A 17,500-nucleotide genomic window follows, 5' to 3' on the forward strand; every position below is an offset into this window, starting at 1 on the left:
TAAAAGCAAAGAAATAAACTGTGCTGTTTTTCAAGAAACAAGTTAAAGAATTAGGGCTTCTACAATGTCACATTAATAATGGAAAAAAAAAACTGTTTACAAAAGACCTTCATTTAAATGGATGCCCTCCATTTTACAGAAGAAGAGCATACATTTTAGTGGGGTTCACCTGTTGGTCTTTAACCTCTTCAGGCTTTTGAAATCAGAAACTCAAACTTTATAGCATTATACATTTACACACCCCTTAATACTACTGTTTAACTCTGGGATATTTGGTAACATTCAGCATTCATATATTTAGTTGTGTTCTATAAAAATATTTTTCATACACTTTTTTTCTTTACCAATTTATTTTTTCAAGTTTAAATAAAGGTGTTCTTCAGACAAACATCAGTATCCAAGCTCAGCAGGATAATAATGCTGATGCAGCATGGGTTGTCTGTCCTGTCCTTGAAGAGCTGCTGGTTAAGTAATTGAGCAAATGAGCAACAAAATGGCTGTTATTGCGTGTGAAGTTGGCAGTCACAATGCACACTGCCATCAACTAGAGTTGCTGACCACAAACATTTTGGTCTTGACCAAAGTAGCCGAGTTCTGTGGTTTAATAATAATGGAACAGAAGAAGCTACAAGCATGCTGGTGAATTGGATGGTGATCAAGATCCACTCTTGTGAACAAAATGCAGTTCATGTTCTCTGTCTTGGCATTCACTTTTTAAAAATAAGACAATTTGAAACATTTCATAATTTAATGGTTTTTAATCAGCTTATTCTTTATCCTCAAAATCAATGTTAGACCCTTAAATATAATCATATTGTAATATTCCTAAAATTAAATACAAATGTTCCAATTGCTTGTAAGAAATTATGCATGATTTATAATTATCTTTGAAGGATTGTGCCATTCTATTGAAATGCGTTAACAACTCTTATTCATTTAGTGAATGCTGCTATCATGATTAAATGTGAGATTAACTTTTTATTCTTTGCTTTTGTTATTGAAAAAGAAGCTCCAGATTTGTTTTTGTGAATGTTATAAAAGCATTTTTATCTAATTTAAACACCAGCTTAGGCATTTGCTTTTGTTTTCAGCATTTTGTCTGTGTTCTGCACATTTATTTTCAGGTCATGTAATTTTAGCATGGTATGAACTAAATATGAGACTGTCTGGTTGTTTTGTTCATAGAAAAATCTGTTTTATCTTGTGCAGCTCCTTTTCCAGTAAAATCTGTTTGGCGTGAAACGACTAATGCAGATGGCAAATTGTGGAGACTCCCCTGAGAAAACAAATCGGAATTCCCGGGAGCTCCCTGTTCAGGCCTGTTTGTGACCTTCAACCTTTTGACCAGAACTAATTTCAACCTCAAACCAGGTCTTTTCTTTCCAGACAAATGGAGATGTCACAATGCCCCCGTCATTTAAACGGCCTCTCTTTGTTATTAGAGGCACATTATGCATAATTGGAAATAAATGCAAATGGATTTGATTTGCTTACAATCCATAAAAATAAGCAGCATTATTATTATTTGTAGTTAAACTATTTTGTTTAAATGAAAACTTATAACTAGGACTGGGCGATATGACCAAAATCTCATATCCCAATATAGCTCATTTTATATCCTGATAAAATGAGAAACACGCCTGCTACCATCTTTCTCCATGTTTGTTTTTATATTGCAGCGTGCATGTTGTAAAGCGCATCTTGACGTAAAATCTAGCAGGAAAACACCTTATCGTGGCATAAACGATAGAGCCTCATATATAACGATCGACATTTTCTGTCGTCTAAACAATATATAGTCATATCGCCCAGCCCTACTTATAACCATTTTCAATTTGAAAAGTAATTATTCAAATTGATGCCATGTAAACATAAATCTTACTGCATTTTAGCTGTTAGCTGGTAATTGCTACTAACTCATCACATGGCAAAAATGTTATGGCATGGTGGTAAAATAATAAGTTCAAAGACGCAGAGATTTAAAAAATGGCTTCCTTACAGATGTTTTTATAACACACTTTCGAAACATTTTAATGCTAAATGATTACAAAAATTTGAACAATTATATTAGGAATTCCCCTAGGTTTGGCGTTTTCCGTTGACTTTAAAAAAAAAAAAAAGATCGAAGGACATATTGTCAGGGTCAAGCCCAGGGCTATGTTTACATCCAGACTCTTTAGCCAGCACACAGTGTTATAACAACACAATAGAATTGAAGTGATGTCTGTGAAGAGGCTGACTGATGCAGCTGCTCCAAAACTACTTTCCTAAAACAGATTTTTATGTGTATGCAACTGATTCTGATCCTCAAGCACAGAAAACTGCAGCACCCTCTGCCAGCTTTCATTTTAGATAAGGTAGGATGTGGAAAAGTCTGATTTTTGTCTTTAGGAAAGGAGGGGGGAAATTAATAGTGTCCAATAACCTTGGCTCGTTTGAAGAGTTGTAAACATATAGTTCAGGTTTTCAAATCGTTTGTTTGTATTGCTCTTGGAGATAACACGAAATATGTCAAAATTAAAATAAAGACCCCAGACTTTTAACAGATTTTAAGTTGTAATCAACCACCCCACTACAATCACTATTTTTTTTTTATTATTTAGCAGTTTTTATATTCGATGAATCAACAGAAGATGTATTTTTGACTCTCAATTGTACGATTTTCCATGCTAGAATATAAATGAATCTGCTCCTCTGCCAGTCCTAGGTCACCATTGCTTGATTGCTCATGTGGTGCTCTTTCAGTTTCAAGTGTTCGATTTATAGAAGGTGACGTGATCAGATTTGACATCCTGTATATACAGCATGTGCAGTGTTTCTCCTTGGTTTTTGGCAATGGGTGGTGAGAATATTGCACCTGTGATCAGCTCCATCACTTAGTATGGGTGGAGAATGTGACCTTATTGCGCTCGGGGTTGGTGGCCGGTTGGGGGTCTCTGGAGGCTGTGGGTCTGTGGTGGGCTCCTGGGGGGGGAATTTCACTGCTCCACTGCTGGGGTTGCTAGGTCTCTAGCCCTACGGTGGACCTGGATGGGCCGGCGGCTGGAGTTGCCACGCGGCGGCGGGGCGAGGTCACTGGCGGGTGATGGGTTGGCGGGCTTGACTCCATAACGGGCGCTGTGCCGTCGTGGGGTGGGCTGGGCGGGGTCCCGGGCTCCGGTGCCCGGGGTTGTCCCTTGTCTCTTGGGGGTGGGGGGTCGGCTTGTGCTTGGGGGGGCTGGGCTGACCTGGACCTGCCGCTGCAGCGGCGGGCAGGTACATGCTCTGGTGCCTGGTTGCGATGGGCAGGGGTGTATGTATGGGGGAGTGGGTGGTGCATGTGTGTGGTGGGTTGGTGGATAAGTGTAGATGTGATGGATGGGGGTGGGGGAGCTTTGGATGTGACGTGGGGGTCAGGAGGATGGTTTTGAGGGTGGGCTGAATGTGTGGCTGGGTGGACCTGTATGTGTCGGGAAGTGTGTGTGTGTGTGGGTGTAGGTGTGTGTGCTGAGACAGTGGCGGATGTGTGTGAAAGTGCTGATGTGTGGACAAGGGGGGACTTCATGTCCCCAGGTGGGGGTGTCCTCTGTGAGTGAGGGGGCGGTGGATAAGCGGTCTGGGATTCCCCTTCTGCCGCCAATGCAGGGTCGCGGGGAAGCTGGAGTTTATCCCAGCTGGCTTTGGGCGACAGGCTGGACAGCTCGCCAGTCCATCTGCAGAGACGAACAACCACTCACGCTCACACTCACTCCTATGGGCAATTTAGAGTAATCAATTAACCTAACATGCATGTCTTTGGATGGTTGGAGGAAGCCGGACTATCCTCAGAAACTCCTCACAGAAAAGCTCCTGACTGAACCCCTCCCCAGCCAAGGACTGAACCAGTGACCTTCTTGCTGTGAGGCCACAGTGCTAACCACTGTGCCACCGTGCAGCCAATTTTTCACACTCCTATATAAATATTTGTTGGTACGCTTCGGTCAATGACAGAAAAATTCAAAATAGTCACAGAATCTGAAATAAATATTGACAAATCAAAATTCTATGAAATTTAACCAGTGAAAGTCAGACATTGCTTTTCAACCATGCTTCAACAGAATTATATGAAAAAATATGCTCATGAAACAGAACTAGACAAAAATTATGGTACCCTTAGAAAAGACTGAAAATATTGTTTACCAAAGGGACATGCTAATCCAAGGTGTGGCCACTTATTAGCATCATGTGTCTAAAATCTTGTAATCAATCAGTGGGCTACAGGTAGTAACTGTGCTGTTTGGTAACATGGTGTGTATAACACTCAACATGGACCAGAGGGAAGCAAAGGAATGAGTTGTCTCTTGAGAATAAAAAGAAAATTGTAGACAAGCGTTTTAAAGGTAAAGGCTATAAGACCATCTCCAAGCAACTTGATGTCCCTGTGACTACAGTTGCACATAGTAAGAAATCTAAGATCCATTAGACTGTAGCCAACATCCGTGGGTGTGGCTGCAGGAGGAAAATTGATGACAAATCAAAGAGACAAATAATATGAATGGTAACAAAAGAGCCCAGAAAGACTTCTAAAATCAAAGCATGTTTATTAGTATTACACCTTTCATGTACAAGACAATTCAAAGTGCTTTACATGCATTACAGATGGTATAAAAAAGCATAAAAGATAACACAAATAGCAAAATCACACTAAAATCATGAATTGAAATAATTAAAAGCAAGAATAATTCAAAAGTTTTTGTGCAAATGTCATGCATAGGCACACAAGAAAATAAATGTTTTTAACCTGGATTTAAAAGTGTCTACATTTGGTGAGAGTTTAATCTCCACTGGCAGCTTGTTCCACTTGTTCGCAGCATAATAGCTAAATGCTGCTTCTCCAAAAGAGATTAAAGGTGAACTTCAAGCTCAAGACTTGGCAAGAAGTCCCCAGTTAAACTGAACGGTAGTATAAAAAGCATTTCACACAAATACATGTTTATATGGACAAGCTTGAACACTCAGTAGTAGTATCTTCTCTAGCAATAAAAACAAACAAACAAAAAAAAAAAACAGCTGGCAGTTTTATTAAGCTAAACTTTAAAAAGCTGTCCTATTTCTTAATTGTATGTCATGGCGCAGTTGAATATATTTATCATTATTCTTAACATTAGACTGCTGGGCCTGGCAACCCAGTGGGTGAGATGTCATTCATAACAATGACAGAGGCTTTTTCTTCTACGCTTTCTCTGACTGAGACAATGGAGCAGTGTGCAAGTTAATCCGCTAATCTTCCTCTTATCTTAGTTTAGTAACTTGAGAACCCAGTGTACTCAGCATAGCCTGATAGCCACCAACCTGTGTTGTCTCTTCAGCAGTAGTCAGCACTGAGTGTAAACCAAGTGCTACTGGGTCCAAATATATATACTGTATTTTCCGCGCTATAAGGCACAAAGGATTATAAGGCGCACCGACAATAAATGGCCTATTTTAAAACTGTTTTCATATATAGGGTGTACCGCATTATAAGGCGCATAGAATAGAAGCTCTAGTAGTGGCTGGGGTTGCGTTATGCATCCACAGGATGGTGCGGCCCTAAAGGGAATGTCAACAAAAAAATCAGAAAAGTCAGCAAAAATGTATTAATTGATTATTAACCAGCATTCTCACAACTCTGTTCTGTTCAAAAGCTGTTTTATTTTTTTCCCAAGGTAATGTTAGTGACGTATGGTAGTGTTTTTGGGAACAGTTCTTTTAACAATAGCAAGTTATAATAGGTAGCGCAACATTTTATTACGTACTGAAGGGGAACGTTTTCGCTAATCAGTAAACTCGTAAAAGAAACAGTCTGATACCGTTATGGTAAATCAAATGTTGGTGCAAGCACAATATAATAATGCTCGAAACAGTGCAAAGCAATAACAAAACAATAACTCAACGTTGTTCAAACGCTAATGTCCATATTCACACTGTGACCAGCCATGTTCAGTTGTAAACACACAAAAGTTACACATAAAGCTACCAGTAACTTCAATCAGTTAATCAGTTAATTCCAGGAATCCCTCGAATTCTACTTCTTTAGTGTCCGAATTGAACTGTTGAGCGAATACGGCATCCAGCATGCCCGGCTCCATCTTGTCAAAGTCGTCATTATCAGAGTCAGTGTTGCTGCTGTTGTCTGGCAGTTCAGTGACAATTCCTGCCTTCCTGAAAGCTCAGACCACTGTTGAGATCGATATATCAGCCCAGGCATTTACAATCCACTGGCAGATAATGGCGTATGTTGCTCTGCGCCGTCTCTGTCTTGGTGAACGTGTGTTCGCCTTCTGTCATCCACTGTTCCCACAAAGTTCGCAGTCTAGCTTTAAAAGCCCTGTTGACACCAATATCTCGTGGCTGGAGTTCTTTTGTCAACCCACCCGAAATGACGGCAAGCACTGAATTTGTTTGCTTCACTTGTAATTTTACGCCATCAGTGATATGGGCACACATGGAGTCGTAGATCAATAGGGACGGAGCTGCATGAAAAAAGCCACCCGGTCTCTTGACGTAAATTTCTGTCAGCCACTCACTCCTCTTTTCTTCATCCATCCATCCCTTCGAGTTAGCTTTTATGATGACGCCAGCTGGAAAGTTTTCTTTTGGCACGGTCTTTCTCTTGAAAATAATCATGGGTAAAAGTTTCTGGCAATTAGCCTGGCAGACGAGAACTACGGTGAAGGATGCCTACTTATTCTCTGTGGTGTGAACATTCACCGTACATGCTCCCGTTTTATCCACAGTGCAGTTCACAGGAATATCAAGGGTGAATGGAATCTCATCCATGTTGATGATGTGCTCTGAACAGATCTTTTTTTCAGTGATGTTGTTTTTGCAGTTTGCGCGGAAAGTGGCCAGCTTTTCTTGGTAGTCTTTAGGGAGTTTCTGCGCAACACTAGTTTGTGTGGGGATGGAGAGATGACGTCTTTTCATAAATCGAAAGCACCAAGAAGGACCACTTATAAATTCATTTATGTTAGGTTTATGTGCTAGCGCTGTTGTCTTCATTCAAATAGTGACTATAGTGACACTTCTACTTGCGGCTCTCTGTTCATCAACCTACTGTTCAATTTTGTCCTCCAACTGTGGCCATCTCGCTTTGTTCCCTCGGAAGCTGTGTTTAGTCTTCTTCACCTGGCACAGGTAGTCTTGTTGCTTCCTCCACTTCAGCACCATTGATTTGTTAACGTTGAATTCTCTCGCAGCTGCTCTATATCCGTGTTCAACTGCATGACTAATAGCTTTAAGTTTGAACCCTGCGTTGTATGCGTGTCTCTTACAAGGAGCCATATTGGGGTCTTTACACAAACAAGTGATGTGGGACTTGACTGGAATTACTCTTTATCGTTCTTAACGCTGTTACCGGTACTTCGGCGACGCCACCTGACTACGGTAGCCACGATTACCAGTAACCATATATAAGGCGCATCGGATTTTAAGGCGCACTGTCAGCTTTTGAGAAAATTGAAGGCTTTTAGGTGAGCCGTATAGTGCGGAAAATACGGTAGCATTTGAGTTATTTATCAGACAGTTTTCTGACTTAAATTACTTTATACAGTTTTCTTACAGATAAATTAATGAAGATTTTATTTATTACTAATTTATTTTCTATATTAATAGCCAATTATATTTTATATTTCCATAATTTAGAAAGTTATATAAGGAGTGAGTTTTGAAATTAACAACATTGTTTGTATTTTCCCTCTAAAAATGTTATAGCTGCCTAAATATACTTTTGTCATAAAATACCTATGGTAACACCTGTGTTGTGTGCAAAACCTATTCTTTATATATATATATATATATATATATATATATATATATATATATATATATATATATATATATATATTTAAAATAAGGTTTATTGACAGCTATGATCCACAATTTGTTGGTTATCTTTACTGATGTATTGTCTGTAGGTAGGTCAAGGATTTACCAAGCCTTTAGTCCTTAGTTGTATTTTTCACTTTTTTACAGAAAACATGGTGACTTTTGTCTTGTAGCATGGTTTTCTGTTGGCCTCTGAATTGGAAAGCGTAAATGTTGTTGGTTTTGGCAGTGTAATTTTCCATTAAAAAAACAAAAAACAAAAAAAAACTGATGGTGAGTGCTGTTTTAGTCAGCCTACTTGGTATGGTCTGGTGTGAGTAGATGGTCTCCTCATGTTGCTCATGTTGTGATTTAGTCTGACTTTTATTTCAGCCATTTTCAAAGTTTCCACATGAAAAGGATGCATTGCCAAGTTTGTTTACTAAGTCGGTCCATACTTGTTTAAAAAAAATGATGGCTGGTATCACTAGCCATAGACACATGAAACTGAGTTACGGTTAAGCCTGTCTGACAGTGGTTTTTTAATGATTTGGCCATACATCTTAAAAATTGAATTAAATATTGACATTGTGCTGTGATTATTGGAGAATATTGCCTTGTTTGCCAGAAATAATAAATCATACTAGGAACAGGTTTCTGTGAAAGGGGAGAAGATAATGCTAGGTGTTTAAAAAGGGGGTCACATTTTCTGATATTGCCTTTAATGTTTAACCTACTTTGCCTTCCTTCAAGGTGTCAACAGATTTTTAAAATTTTTTTAGTCTGCCATAAACAAATCAGCAACATGCTTCAGTTCACCAAGGCCCCATAACACACCAGAAAACATTTGAGAGGGAAAATAAAGATGACAACAGTAGGATGCATGAGGTGAGACAGAACAAGGCTTTAACGCAGCCTCCGTCTCTGACTTTCCCTCTTCGGGTTGAAAGCTCTTGTATGTTACCCTTTGCTGCGTCAAGCAAACCTTTGGATTTGCTTCATGCAGCAAAGGCTACTTGTTGGATCAATATTTTATGCGCAACTTTTAATAAGTCTTTCAGCCTATGAAGCGACCATAAAGGGAATATTAACTAATAGGTAGGCAAAAAAAATGGTAGAATACATATATAGTGTTGTGTAATTTTAAAAATGTTATGTTATTAAACTTCTTTCATTAGCTGTCAAATCACCAGCTCAGTGTTGGAGTGCTGCTTGCTTTGATTTCTTAAGTCAGCATGATATATGAAGTAAAACGTGGAATAAAAGAAGAAAAAAAAAAAAAAGCATTTCAACTTCAAGATGATTGTGTATTTGAAAGTTTCATGTCTGAAAAGATTTTCTTATTTGTAATTCTTTTTTTTTTTTCAGGATTAGTGTGACTGCTGAATATTTCATTTTAACCTGTCATTAATATCTTTCTGTCTTCTTTTATTCCAGTCCTGTGTGCAAAAAATCTGGCAAAGAAAGATTTCTTTCGTGAGTACAGACTATTTTTATGCATTACTATTCTTGTCCTATTCCCATTCTTGTGCTTTCGAAAAGATTTTGTCTGCAAGGGGAGCTTGCTGTTTTCTGAAGCTGTGCTGTAAATGAAGTCCCTTAGGAGCTGTCTGTTTTGCACACAAGCAGCCATGGCATGTACTGGGACCCACCGCTAACCTAGATTCCTGTAAAAAGCATCAGTGACATTTGTTTGTACAGATGCACAAGACTAACAGGGTTTAGTTAAACTGGATATAAATGACATCTTACATATTGCAATCTCAGCAAGTAGTGACTGTAAAGAGTGTCACACAACTATACAGCTGTGTTTATATGTTCAGTCATATTCCAATATTTGCAACTGAGAACTTTGTCTGAATAAATCACTGAAATGTAAGTTATAAGGAGTACACTGATCTTACTTGCACCACTTAGAGATATATACATATTAACTGAATTCTCTTACAAGAATTTTCACTGCATCTTGGGACATATACTACCAATTTACAGTGCATCTCCCAGACTCCACAGTGGCTATGTCTGCTTGCTCTGACTAAGGCTCTTTTAAAAAAAAAAAAAAAAAAAAAAAATAAAACCACAATCACTTGTCTAAGGATTGTTTTCTTAGATGAGATTTCTTGTATCTATCACAAGATCAGCTCTGTTGGAGTTCACTGTAGATCAGGAAGGCTGCTGTGAAAAAATAGACACACATTAGAGGTAGGGAGAAACCCCAGTGAGCTATGCTCTGTGTTTTGATGAATATCAGATATTAAGACATTGCAGTTGCACAGGAAGATATAATTTTAGCTTGACTGAGTCTTTAATTAGAATATGATCTGTATGTACCACAGAAATGTGAATAGAATATTCCATCTGCGACTCATCTAAACTCTAAAATAAAACCATAAATAAATAAATAAATAAAGCCATATTTGGAATAGGGTGAAACAGAAACGGAACAGAAACATGCATATGTGTTAATATCAAATGTCAGAGGACATTTCGGGTTGCTTTTTTACCTGGGGTTGTGCAAAGTAAAACATACCCAGATGTTATGTTTTGTTTTGTTTTTGTTTATTTTGTTTTTTTCTTTTAGTGAGCCATTTGCTCTACAGTGAATGTAAAAAATTAAAGCTATTTTTTTCTACATACAATGGGCATTGGTCACTGTGTGTTCCTTCTAGAGGTTGTAATAAAATGCTATGTATTATTATATATTTTATTATATACATTTGTTTTAGAAAACCAAACAGTACTAAAGAAATGTTGCATAGATATAATATTAGTGCATGCTTACATGAGTTTTATGTAATACTCTTGCACAGTTGCCACTTTAAGTCAGTGTAAATTGAAACAACATAAATGTGTCACTGAAGTCTTTGAATGACTCAAATAAGTGATTGTAAATGCCTGTTTTTTGTGATGGGAGGGGGGGGATGATCTCACAAGCCTAGTTAATTTGCTAAACTTGCTCCCTATTTCTCTTTGTCTGTTTCCACAGGGTTGCCAGATCCCTTTGCAAAAGTGGTGGTGGATGGTTCAGGACAATGCCACTCTACAGATACTGTGAGAAATACTCTTGACCCAAAGTGGAATCAACATTATGATCTGTAAGTCTATAAGTGAGCTGTCACGTACTTAGACTTGCCCTTTATGCCTCATTATGAAACAGTGACTTTATTTTGACAGTATATTCAAAATGTTCACCTTTAAAACTTTCCACATTTTATGTTTACTTCACACTAAAAGATGTTAGTTTTTTATTTTTATTTTACTGATCAGAATGTACAAAACACACAACAGTGACGGAGCAAAAACACTTTAATTTATTTCTGTAACCTTAAAAAATATTTGAAATGAAGATACAGCTTAGCGTAAAATGCACAAGAACACTGAACTCCTAGGTAATACTGTCCCCACAGTCACGCATGTTTGTGGTAGGATCATACAGTGAGGAGGTTTTTCTGCAACACTGTTGGGAGACTTGACTGGGAAGATGAAAGGTGAAAACCAGAGAGCAGTCAATCCTAAGTTAAAATAATGTTCAGAGTGTGTAGTGTCTGACACGGAGCAGTGATTTACATTTCAACAAGCATTCTGTCATGCACCATGAAGAAAAGACCGGATTTTGGAATATTCTGTCAAAGTCAGGGATAGCTGAGCTGACAACTTGAACCTGGTGGAGCACCCTTGAAAATTAATTCTAACTATTAATTTTGGATGATTTAAATAGTTCTGCCAAAAATACAGAGATAAACTTTCCAAATCATGCAACATTCTGCTTAATGTTTTTATTTTATAAGATGGGACAATGACAGAACACTACAAAAACCTGGGCTTTGTTTATTTTCAAGTCTTCTGTTTTGTGGCTGGTGTGTCAAGTCACTGTAAAATGACAAATGTCTTAGGAATGAAATTCAGTGTTTTCTATGTGGAAAGCACACTCATCACTTACAAGCTGTTGTACAGACAGCCAAGCATATTCTGCAGTAAAGTTCCAGACATTCCAGTGCAAACATTGCTGAAGTCTCATTCATGAGCAATTTTCATGAGAAAGTTTCTTGTTGACCAAAGAAACAGGTTCTTTCCATTTAAAAGATTATTATATTACTGTATTTTCACGACCATAAGGCGCACCGTACTAAAAGGCGCAGTCTGTTATGTACGCCCTTTCTGTATTTACCACATACATAAGGCGCACCTGACCATAGGGCGCAGGTTTTATGTACCGGTACAATCCACGCCCACACTTCCCCCTTTAACATTCTCAATGCACACAAGCATACAAGTATGCCTTTTTAAAAATAGAGCGGGAGCAAAACTGAGTTTGGTTGTGCTTTATTTAAGTATTGATTACAAAGTACTAACATTTTTTAATCATCGATCAATCATCAATAGGCGCGGGCATGGTAAAACACACGGATAAAACAAGCACACAAGTGTGCGTATTTAAAAATAGACCGGGACCAAAACTGAGTTTGGTACTCACATTTTTCTTTTACCGGTAATCGTCATCAGTCAAACCCATCAAAGTCCTCATCCTCTGTTTCTGAATTGAACAGCTGCGCTGCGCAGACAACAGTGCCAGCAGACACGTTAGCCCAAGCGTCTTTCCTCCAACTCGGGCCACCTTGCCTTATGCCCACGGAAACTCAGCTGCATCTTCTTTACCTGTCGGAGCTCGTTTTCCATCTTTCTCCACTTGCAAACCATCGATTCATTAATCTTAAATTCTCTCTCGGCTGCTCGATTTCCATGTTGCTTGGCGTAGTTGATGGCCTTCAGTTTAAACTCTGCTTCATAAGCGTGTCTTTTTGCCATTTTCAGGGTTGTTAGAAAAAGGTGTTCTGCATAATGCACATACCTGTTCTTTTATATGCGATCAACGCCCACGCTTCACCCTTTAACGTTCTCATGGTGTTCTCTACTACGTCCGATTACAACAACAACACGCACACAAAGGGCGCACTGCACTATAGGGCGCGCCACACATTTTGAAGAAAATCTAAGACTTTTATGTGTGCCTTATGGTCGTGAAAATATGGTATTATAAGGATGTTTGAAAAATAATTCAATAAGTCCAGTCAGGCCAACATGTATTTGCAATTTCTTAATAAACTTTAGGCTGTTATAGAGACTTGAACACCCAACCAACTAAACTTGTGTAATAGTCTGAGATGAAATGAAGTAGTGTTACAACAATAGGAAATGAGAAAATGTGAATCCAAGTGGCGTAGGGTATATCCAGTCCAGAACACAGAATGGATCCATAATCCAGAGAGAACAGCAATGATTCCAAAAGAAGGATTCCCGACCCACAAGTGGATCACAAGAGATTTTATGTGGGTCACCAAATCTTTACTTCAGTCCGCTGTACTGATCAAGATTTGAATGTGCAGTGTACTCAACCACACGAGGAAGATTTATTGATTTAAAAAAATTTTTTTTTGAGTCTGGCCCTGGTAGCCAAAACAACTGTGACCTGTACGTTTACTGTACATTAACAGCATGTTTACTTAACTGTCACCTTTTCCTCCAGTTGCTCTGTTGCTTCTCATCAACCTCTCAGTCACCCACGCCCACTCACTCATTTATAAGCAGAGCACTTTGGTAAAGTTAGAAAGATTGCGGCTCGCAGTCTACTTTGTAATGTCTGATATGATAATCACAGTGCCTCAAATAGTTTGGGAGCCACTGAATTAAAATATAAGACTAATTATTTAGTGAAAAAATGTATGTCTGGCATGATTGCATTCTGTTATTCCTTGGATTCTGAAACTGATGACTAGGATTATTAGCATTTTGCAAGAATTTGTCCACTCAGTGAGCATTTAATACAGTAATAGTCATAATTAACTTAAGTTCCATTGGTCAGAAAAACCAAACCAGCTGAAGAAACCATGCTTTTATGACTGAATTATTATGATTATTATTTTTTCCTCACATTTTCCTGCAGCCCCTAATATATCTGGCTTGTGTGGGCTCCCACGTTTCTTTTTAAATGCTTATTTTAACCATAGATATCAACCCTCTTTACCTAATTCTCATTCCCCTTTTAGATCCCCACCCTCTTGGGGGAGCTTTTCCCCACCAGCGACCCCTGGCCCCTTCCTTTAGTTCAGGAAATGGCTAACATGCCACAGAAAGCAGATGGGAGTGTGGGCTTGTCAGAGTGCCATGTCACCACACCCCTACTTGGAGACTGGAGCTTTAAAGGTAGTGGGGGCTTACAGTCAAGGAGTCATTATGCAGAATTTCATAGACCGTTGGATCCATTTAATTTGTGTCAGGTGTATTGAATCGTAGATACATTGAAAACCTGCAGGGCTGTGGGCCTTGTGGGACTAAGCTAAATAGCCCTGTCCGAAACTATTTAAATGTTTAAAGTTAAAAATCAACTCCTATTGGTCTGTTCAAGAAATATCTATAAAGAATCAAATTTAAGTGGTGCACATATTTAAGGTTATCTAAATAAATATAGCTTAAACAGAAATTGATTTAATAAGTGTACAGATTCAATGGAAAACAAAAAGTAGTTGAACAAAAGAAATTATTTCTACATCTGGTAAGATAGTGAAGTATTCAGAGAATATAGCTGAATGTCGAGGTTTGCTGTTTTCATCTTCATTCTTCAAACTCAGTATTGTTAAACCCAATTTTGTCCCATAAAGTGGAGTTTTTGGACACTTTGTCACATTACCTAAAGAATGCCTCAAAATGATAAACAAAGCACATGGGAATAGATGGACAATAAAACCCAGCGTTTACTGAGTTTATTGCAGGGAAAATTAGGTTTAACTCATCTACTAAATGCCAACCTAGTTGTTCTAGCCCATGTGCAGCTTTAAAAGACATTTCTTCTTGCAATATCCAGTAACTTAATATGAAAAGATTTCAGATGTTTTTTTAATGAAAGAGTGTGGCAACTAGTGTTAATTTTAGCTTATAGGACCCCAGTTTGTGTGTAGAAAAGAGGAAGATATGGCCAGGTCAGCGTATGAGAATATGTTGTGTTCTGTTTGCGTAATCAATTCATAACTCATTTTATTTTTTTTCTACACCACTTGGTGATAAGTTTAAAAGATCCAGTACAAATATGTTACAGAAAAAAACAGTTTCAACTACTTTCTTGTGAGGAATTCACCTTTTTGTTGCGCCTGATCTCTTATCCTAAGTCGCATAGTTGTTGTCCTGCCAATGTTTTTTCTTTTCATTTCCATCTTGTTCTAAGACTGTGCCATCAAGTATCGAACTCTGGATCACCAAAAACAGTTATTATTAATTGCAATTATTTGTACGTCTGTGGTTCTAAAATAAAAATCTATCCCAACCAAAGATAAACATAAAATTAGTCCTTCAGTGGCTAATAGTTTAGTTTTTATTATAAATGTCATTTACTTTCAAATTGTTTACCTTTTCTGGTGTACTTACTATTTTATTTTTTAATAAAAAAGAACTGTATTTATTCTCTCCTCATGATACCGTATGATAAAGGCCTTTTTACCTCATTGGCTTCCAGGCATTGTTGTAGCAGAGAGCCCCAATGGGGGAAAAAAAAAGTGGAAAAAATGGTGTTGAATATCAAGGATGAGTGCTTAGCACAGATGCAAGAAAGCACAGGCATCATCACACCATTGCTTTGAGAGAAAAGATGTCATATGATGCCATTTTATTCCTGATCAATCCTCAACCAAATAGAAAATTATATCATTGCAAGCACACACATTTCAGAGCTTTCTTATGCATACTTTGGTGATTTGTTTTATAACTTATACCTATATCTTTTATGTGTGAAGTGGGAGAACCCCTCACACTTGACTTGACATACGCTGTAACGTGTAACTGGCATGAGAGCAGGCTGCTAAGCTATAATTACATGCATGTCAGCAAGTGTGTGATTGTGCAGTCGAATTTTGTGTAAAACGTGTGTTTACTGCAAGAGCTGTCTAGGCCTCAGACAGTGGTAGGACACATCATGGGGACTTCCTCTGTTCTTCAACTGCAATGAGACTGCCCAGAGCCTTACTAGTTCTACATATGCACACACATCCACACAAAAGTAATTACTTTAAAAACATTGAATAAGAGATTGAACTATTTCAAGTGTTTTTTGACAGTCTTCTGTCTGTTCATGAAAGTTTTGTCCATTATTTCATTTAATTAGGAAGATTCATATCTGAAGAAATGTTTACTTTTCTGTTTTTCTGAACTTAAATTTTGAGTCTCCTGTAATTTACACTCATGCATGCATAGTTTTTCATTGATGCCTTCAGAATATAAATGTTCTAATTAAAAACTATGTTGACATCATTCTTTGTTAATATTTTTTATAAATATAATCTTCCCCTGTTAGTTACATTGGAAAAGCAGACTCCATTACCATAAGTGTATGGAACCACAAGAAGATCCACAAAAAGCAGGGTGCTGGTTTCCTTGGATGTGTCCGCCTCCTCTCCAACACCATCAACAGACTCAAAGACACAGGCTGTAAGTATCTGCTTATATTTTTGTCTATATATAGAGTTCCAGTCAAAGGTTTGGACACACTTTTCCATTAGATTTAATGAGAAAAAGTGTACAAACTGACTGGTATCGTATGTCAGACAACCAGTCACTAAAAACTGGTGTCTCGTGTTCTTCCTACACACTCATCACAGCCTTTTTCTAACAGACTTGTAAGGCTTGTTGGTAAAATGTAATAGGGAGGCCCCATGAAGGTACAAAATTAATACATGAGTAACTAAACAGCAATCAGTAGATTATATGAGCCCTCTTAACTATTCTGTGGACATGTTTCACTTAGCTTGTCACACTTAGCTGAGGCAAATGTGTGGGCCAGTCCAATGAAAGAAACAAACATTGTGTCCATGAACTCTGGTAATTATTTGTCTGTGAGTGTTTTTGGTTGGAATTCTTAGAAAGCTTACAATCCTGCCGCCACTTTTATGCTAGCTATTCATTACCACATAATTTATGGCTATAACACACATGCAGGTCCTATAAACAACACATCAGAAATATTTCCTGCCATAGACATCAGGCATCTGGGACTTAAGCAATGCCCACAGTTCATTTTTAAGTAATGCAATTCTTTCTCAAAGGAAAGGAAAAAAGTGCAAACTTAGGCAAAAAATGAAAGACATTTGATGTGTTCATACAGATTTACACTCAAATATGAGTTCACCATCTAAATGGTTTAAAATTGTGCTTCTCTGTCAGTAAGGCTAAACGTTCAAAGTTTTCTTTGCCACTTTGGTGGTAATGTACATAGGTGTCAGATGTACAACTTTGAAATTAGTGCTAAATTATTTATTTCTTTTGCCTCTTGAAGGTTATCTAATGTCAAAGAAAAAAAATCTTGTGTACTGTTGCCACAAAATTGACTCTGACAACCAAGGAAGCTTCTCACTAAATGAACTCTTAGATTTATCCTTATAGTCCAGTACCAGAAAGTGTGGATGACAATTATATTCCAGTCCAGCCAATGTGGTGGCACAAGTCATGCTTCATCTATGTGACAGGAAGTGAACAGGGAGACATGCTAAATGGCAGGTCCTCACAATCCTTTTGCGCTTTGTCCTGTGGTCTTACCAATATGTGTAGACTCACAACCACAGAAAAAAAAAACCAACTGAAACATGCAAAAATATTTTACTGGAACTGCTGTGGGTCTTGAAAGCCATGCAGATGCATAATACACTTTGTCATCTGT

General features: G+C 38.0%; 1 protein-coding gene across 1 annotated transcript in view; it reads left to right on the plus strand.

Moving 5' to 3' along the window:
• Nucleotides 1-17,500, plus strand: part of LOC306773242 (E3 ubiquitin-protein ligase SMURF2-like) — a 43,772-nt gene that overhangs the window by 16,834 nt on the left and 9,438 nt on the right. Inside the window, exons 2-4 of the mRNA XM_079263002.1 lie at nucleotides 9,241-9,279; nucleotides 10,790-10,898; nucleotides 16,142-16,279. Of these exons, the coding sequence (XP_079119128.1) occupies nucleotides 9,241-9,279; nucleotides 10,790-10,898; nucleotides 16,142-16,279 (286 nt within the window). The remainder of the gene's footprint in view (nucleotides 1-9,240; nucleotides 9,280-10,789; nucleotides 10,899-16,141; nucleotides 16,280-17,500) is intronic.

This window comes from Telmatherina bonti (genome assembly GCF_933228915.1).
Source record: "Telmatherina bonti genome assembly, chromosome: 3".
Lineage (NCBI taxonomy): Eukaryota > Metazoa > Chordata > Actinopteri > Atheriniformes > Telmatherinidae > Telmatherina > Telmatherina bonti.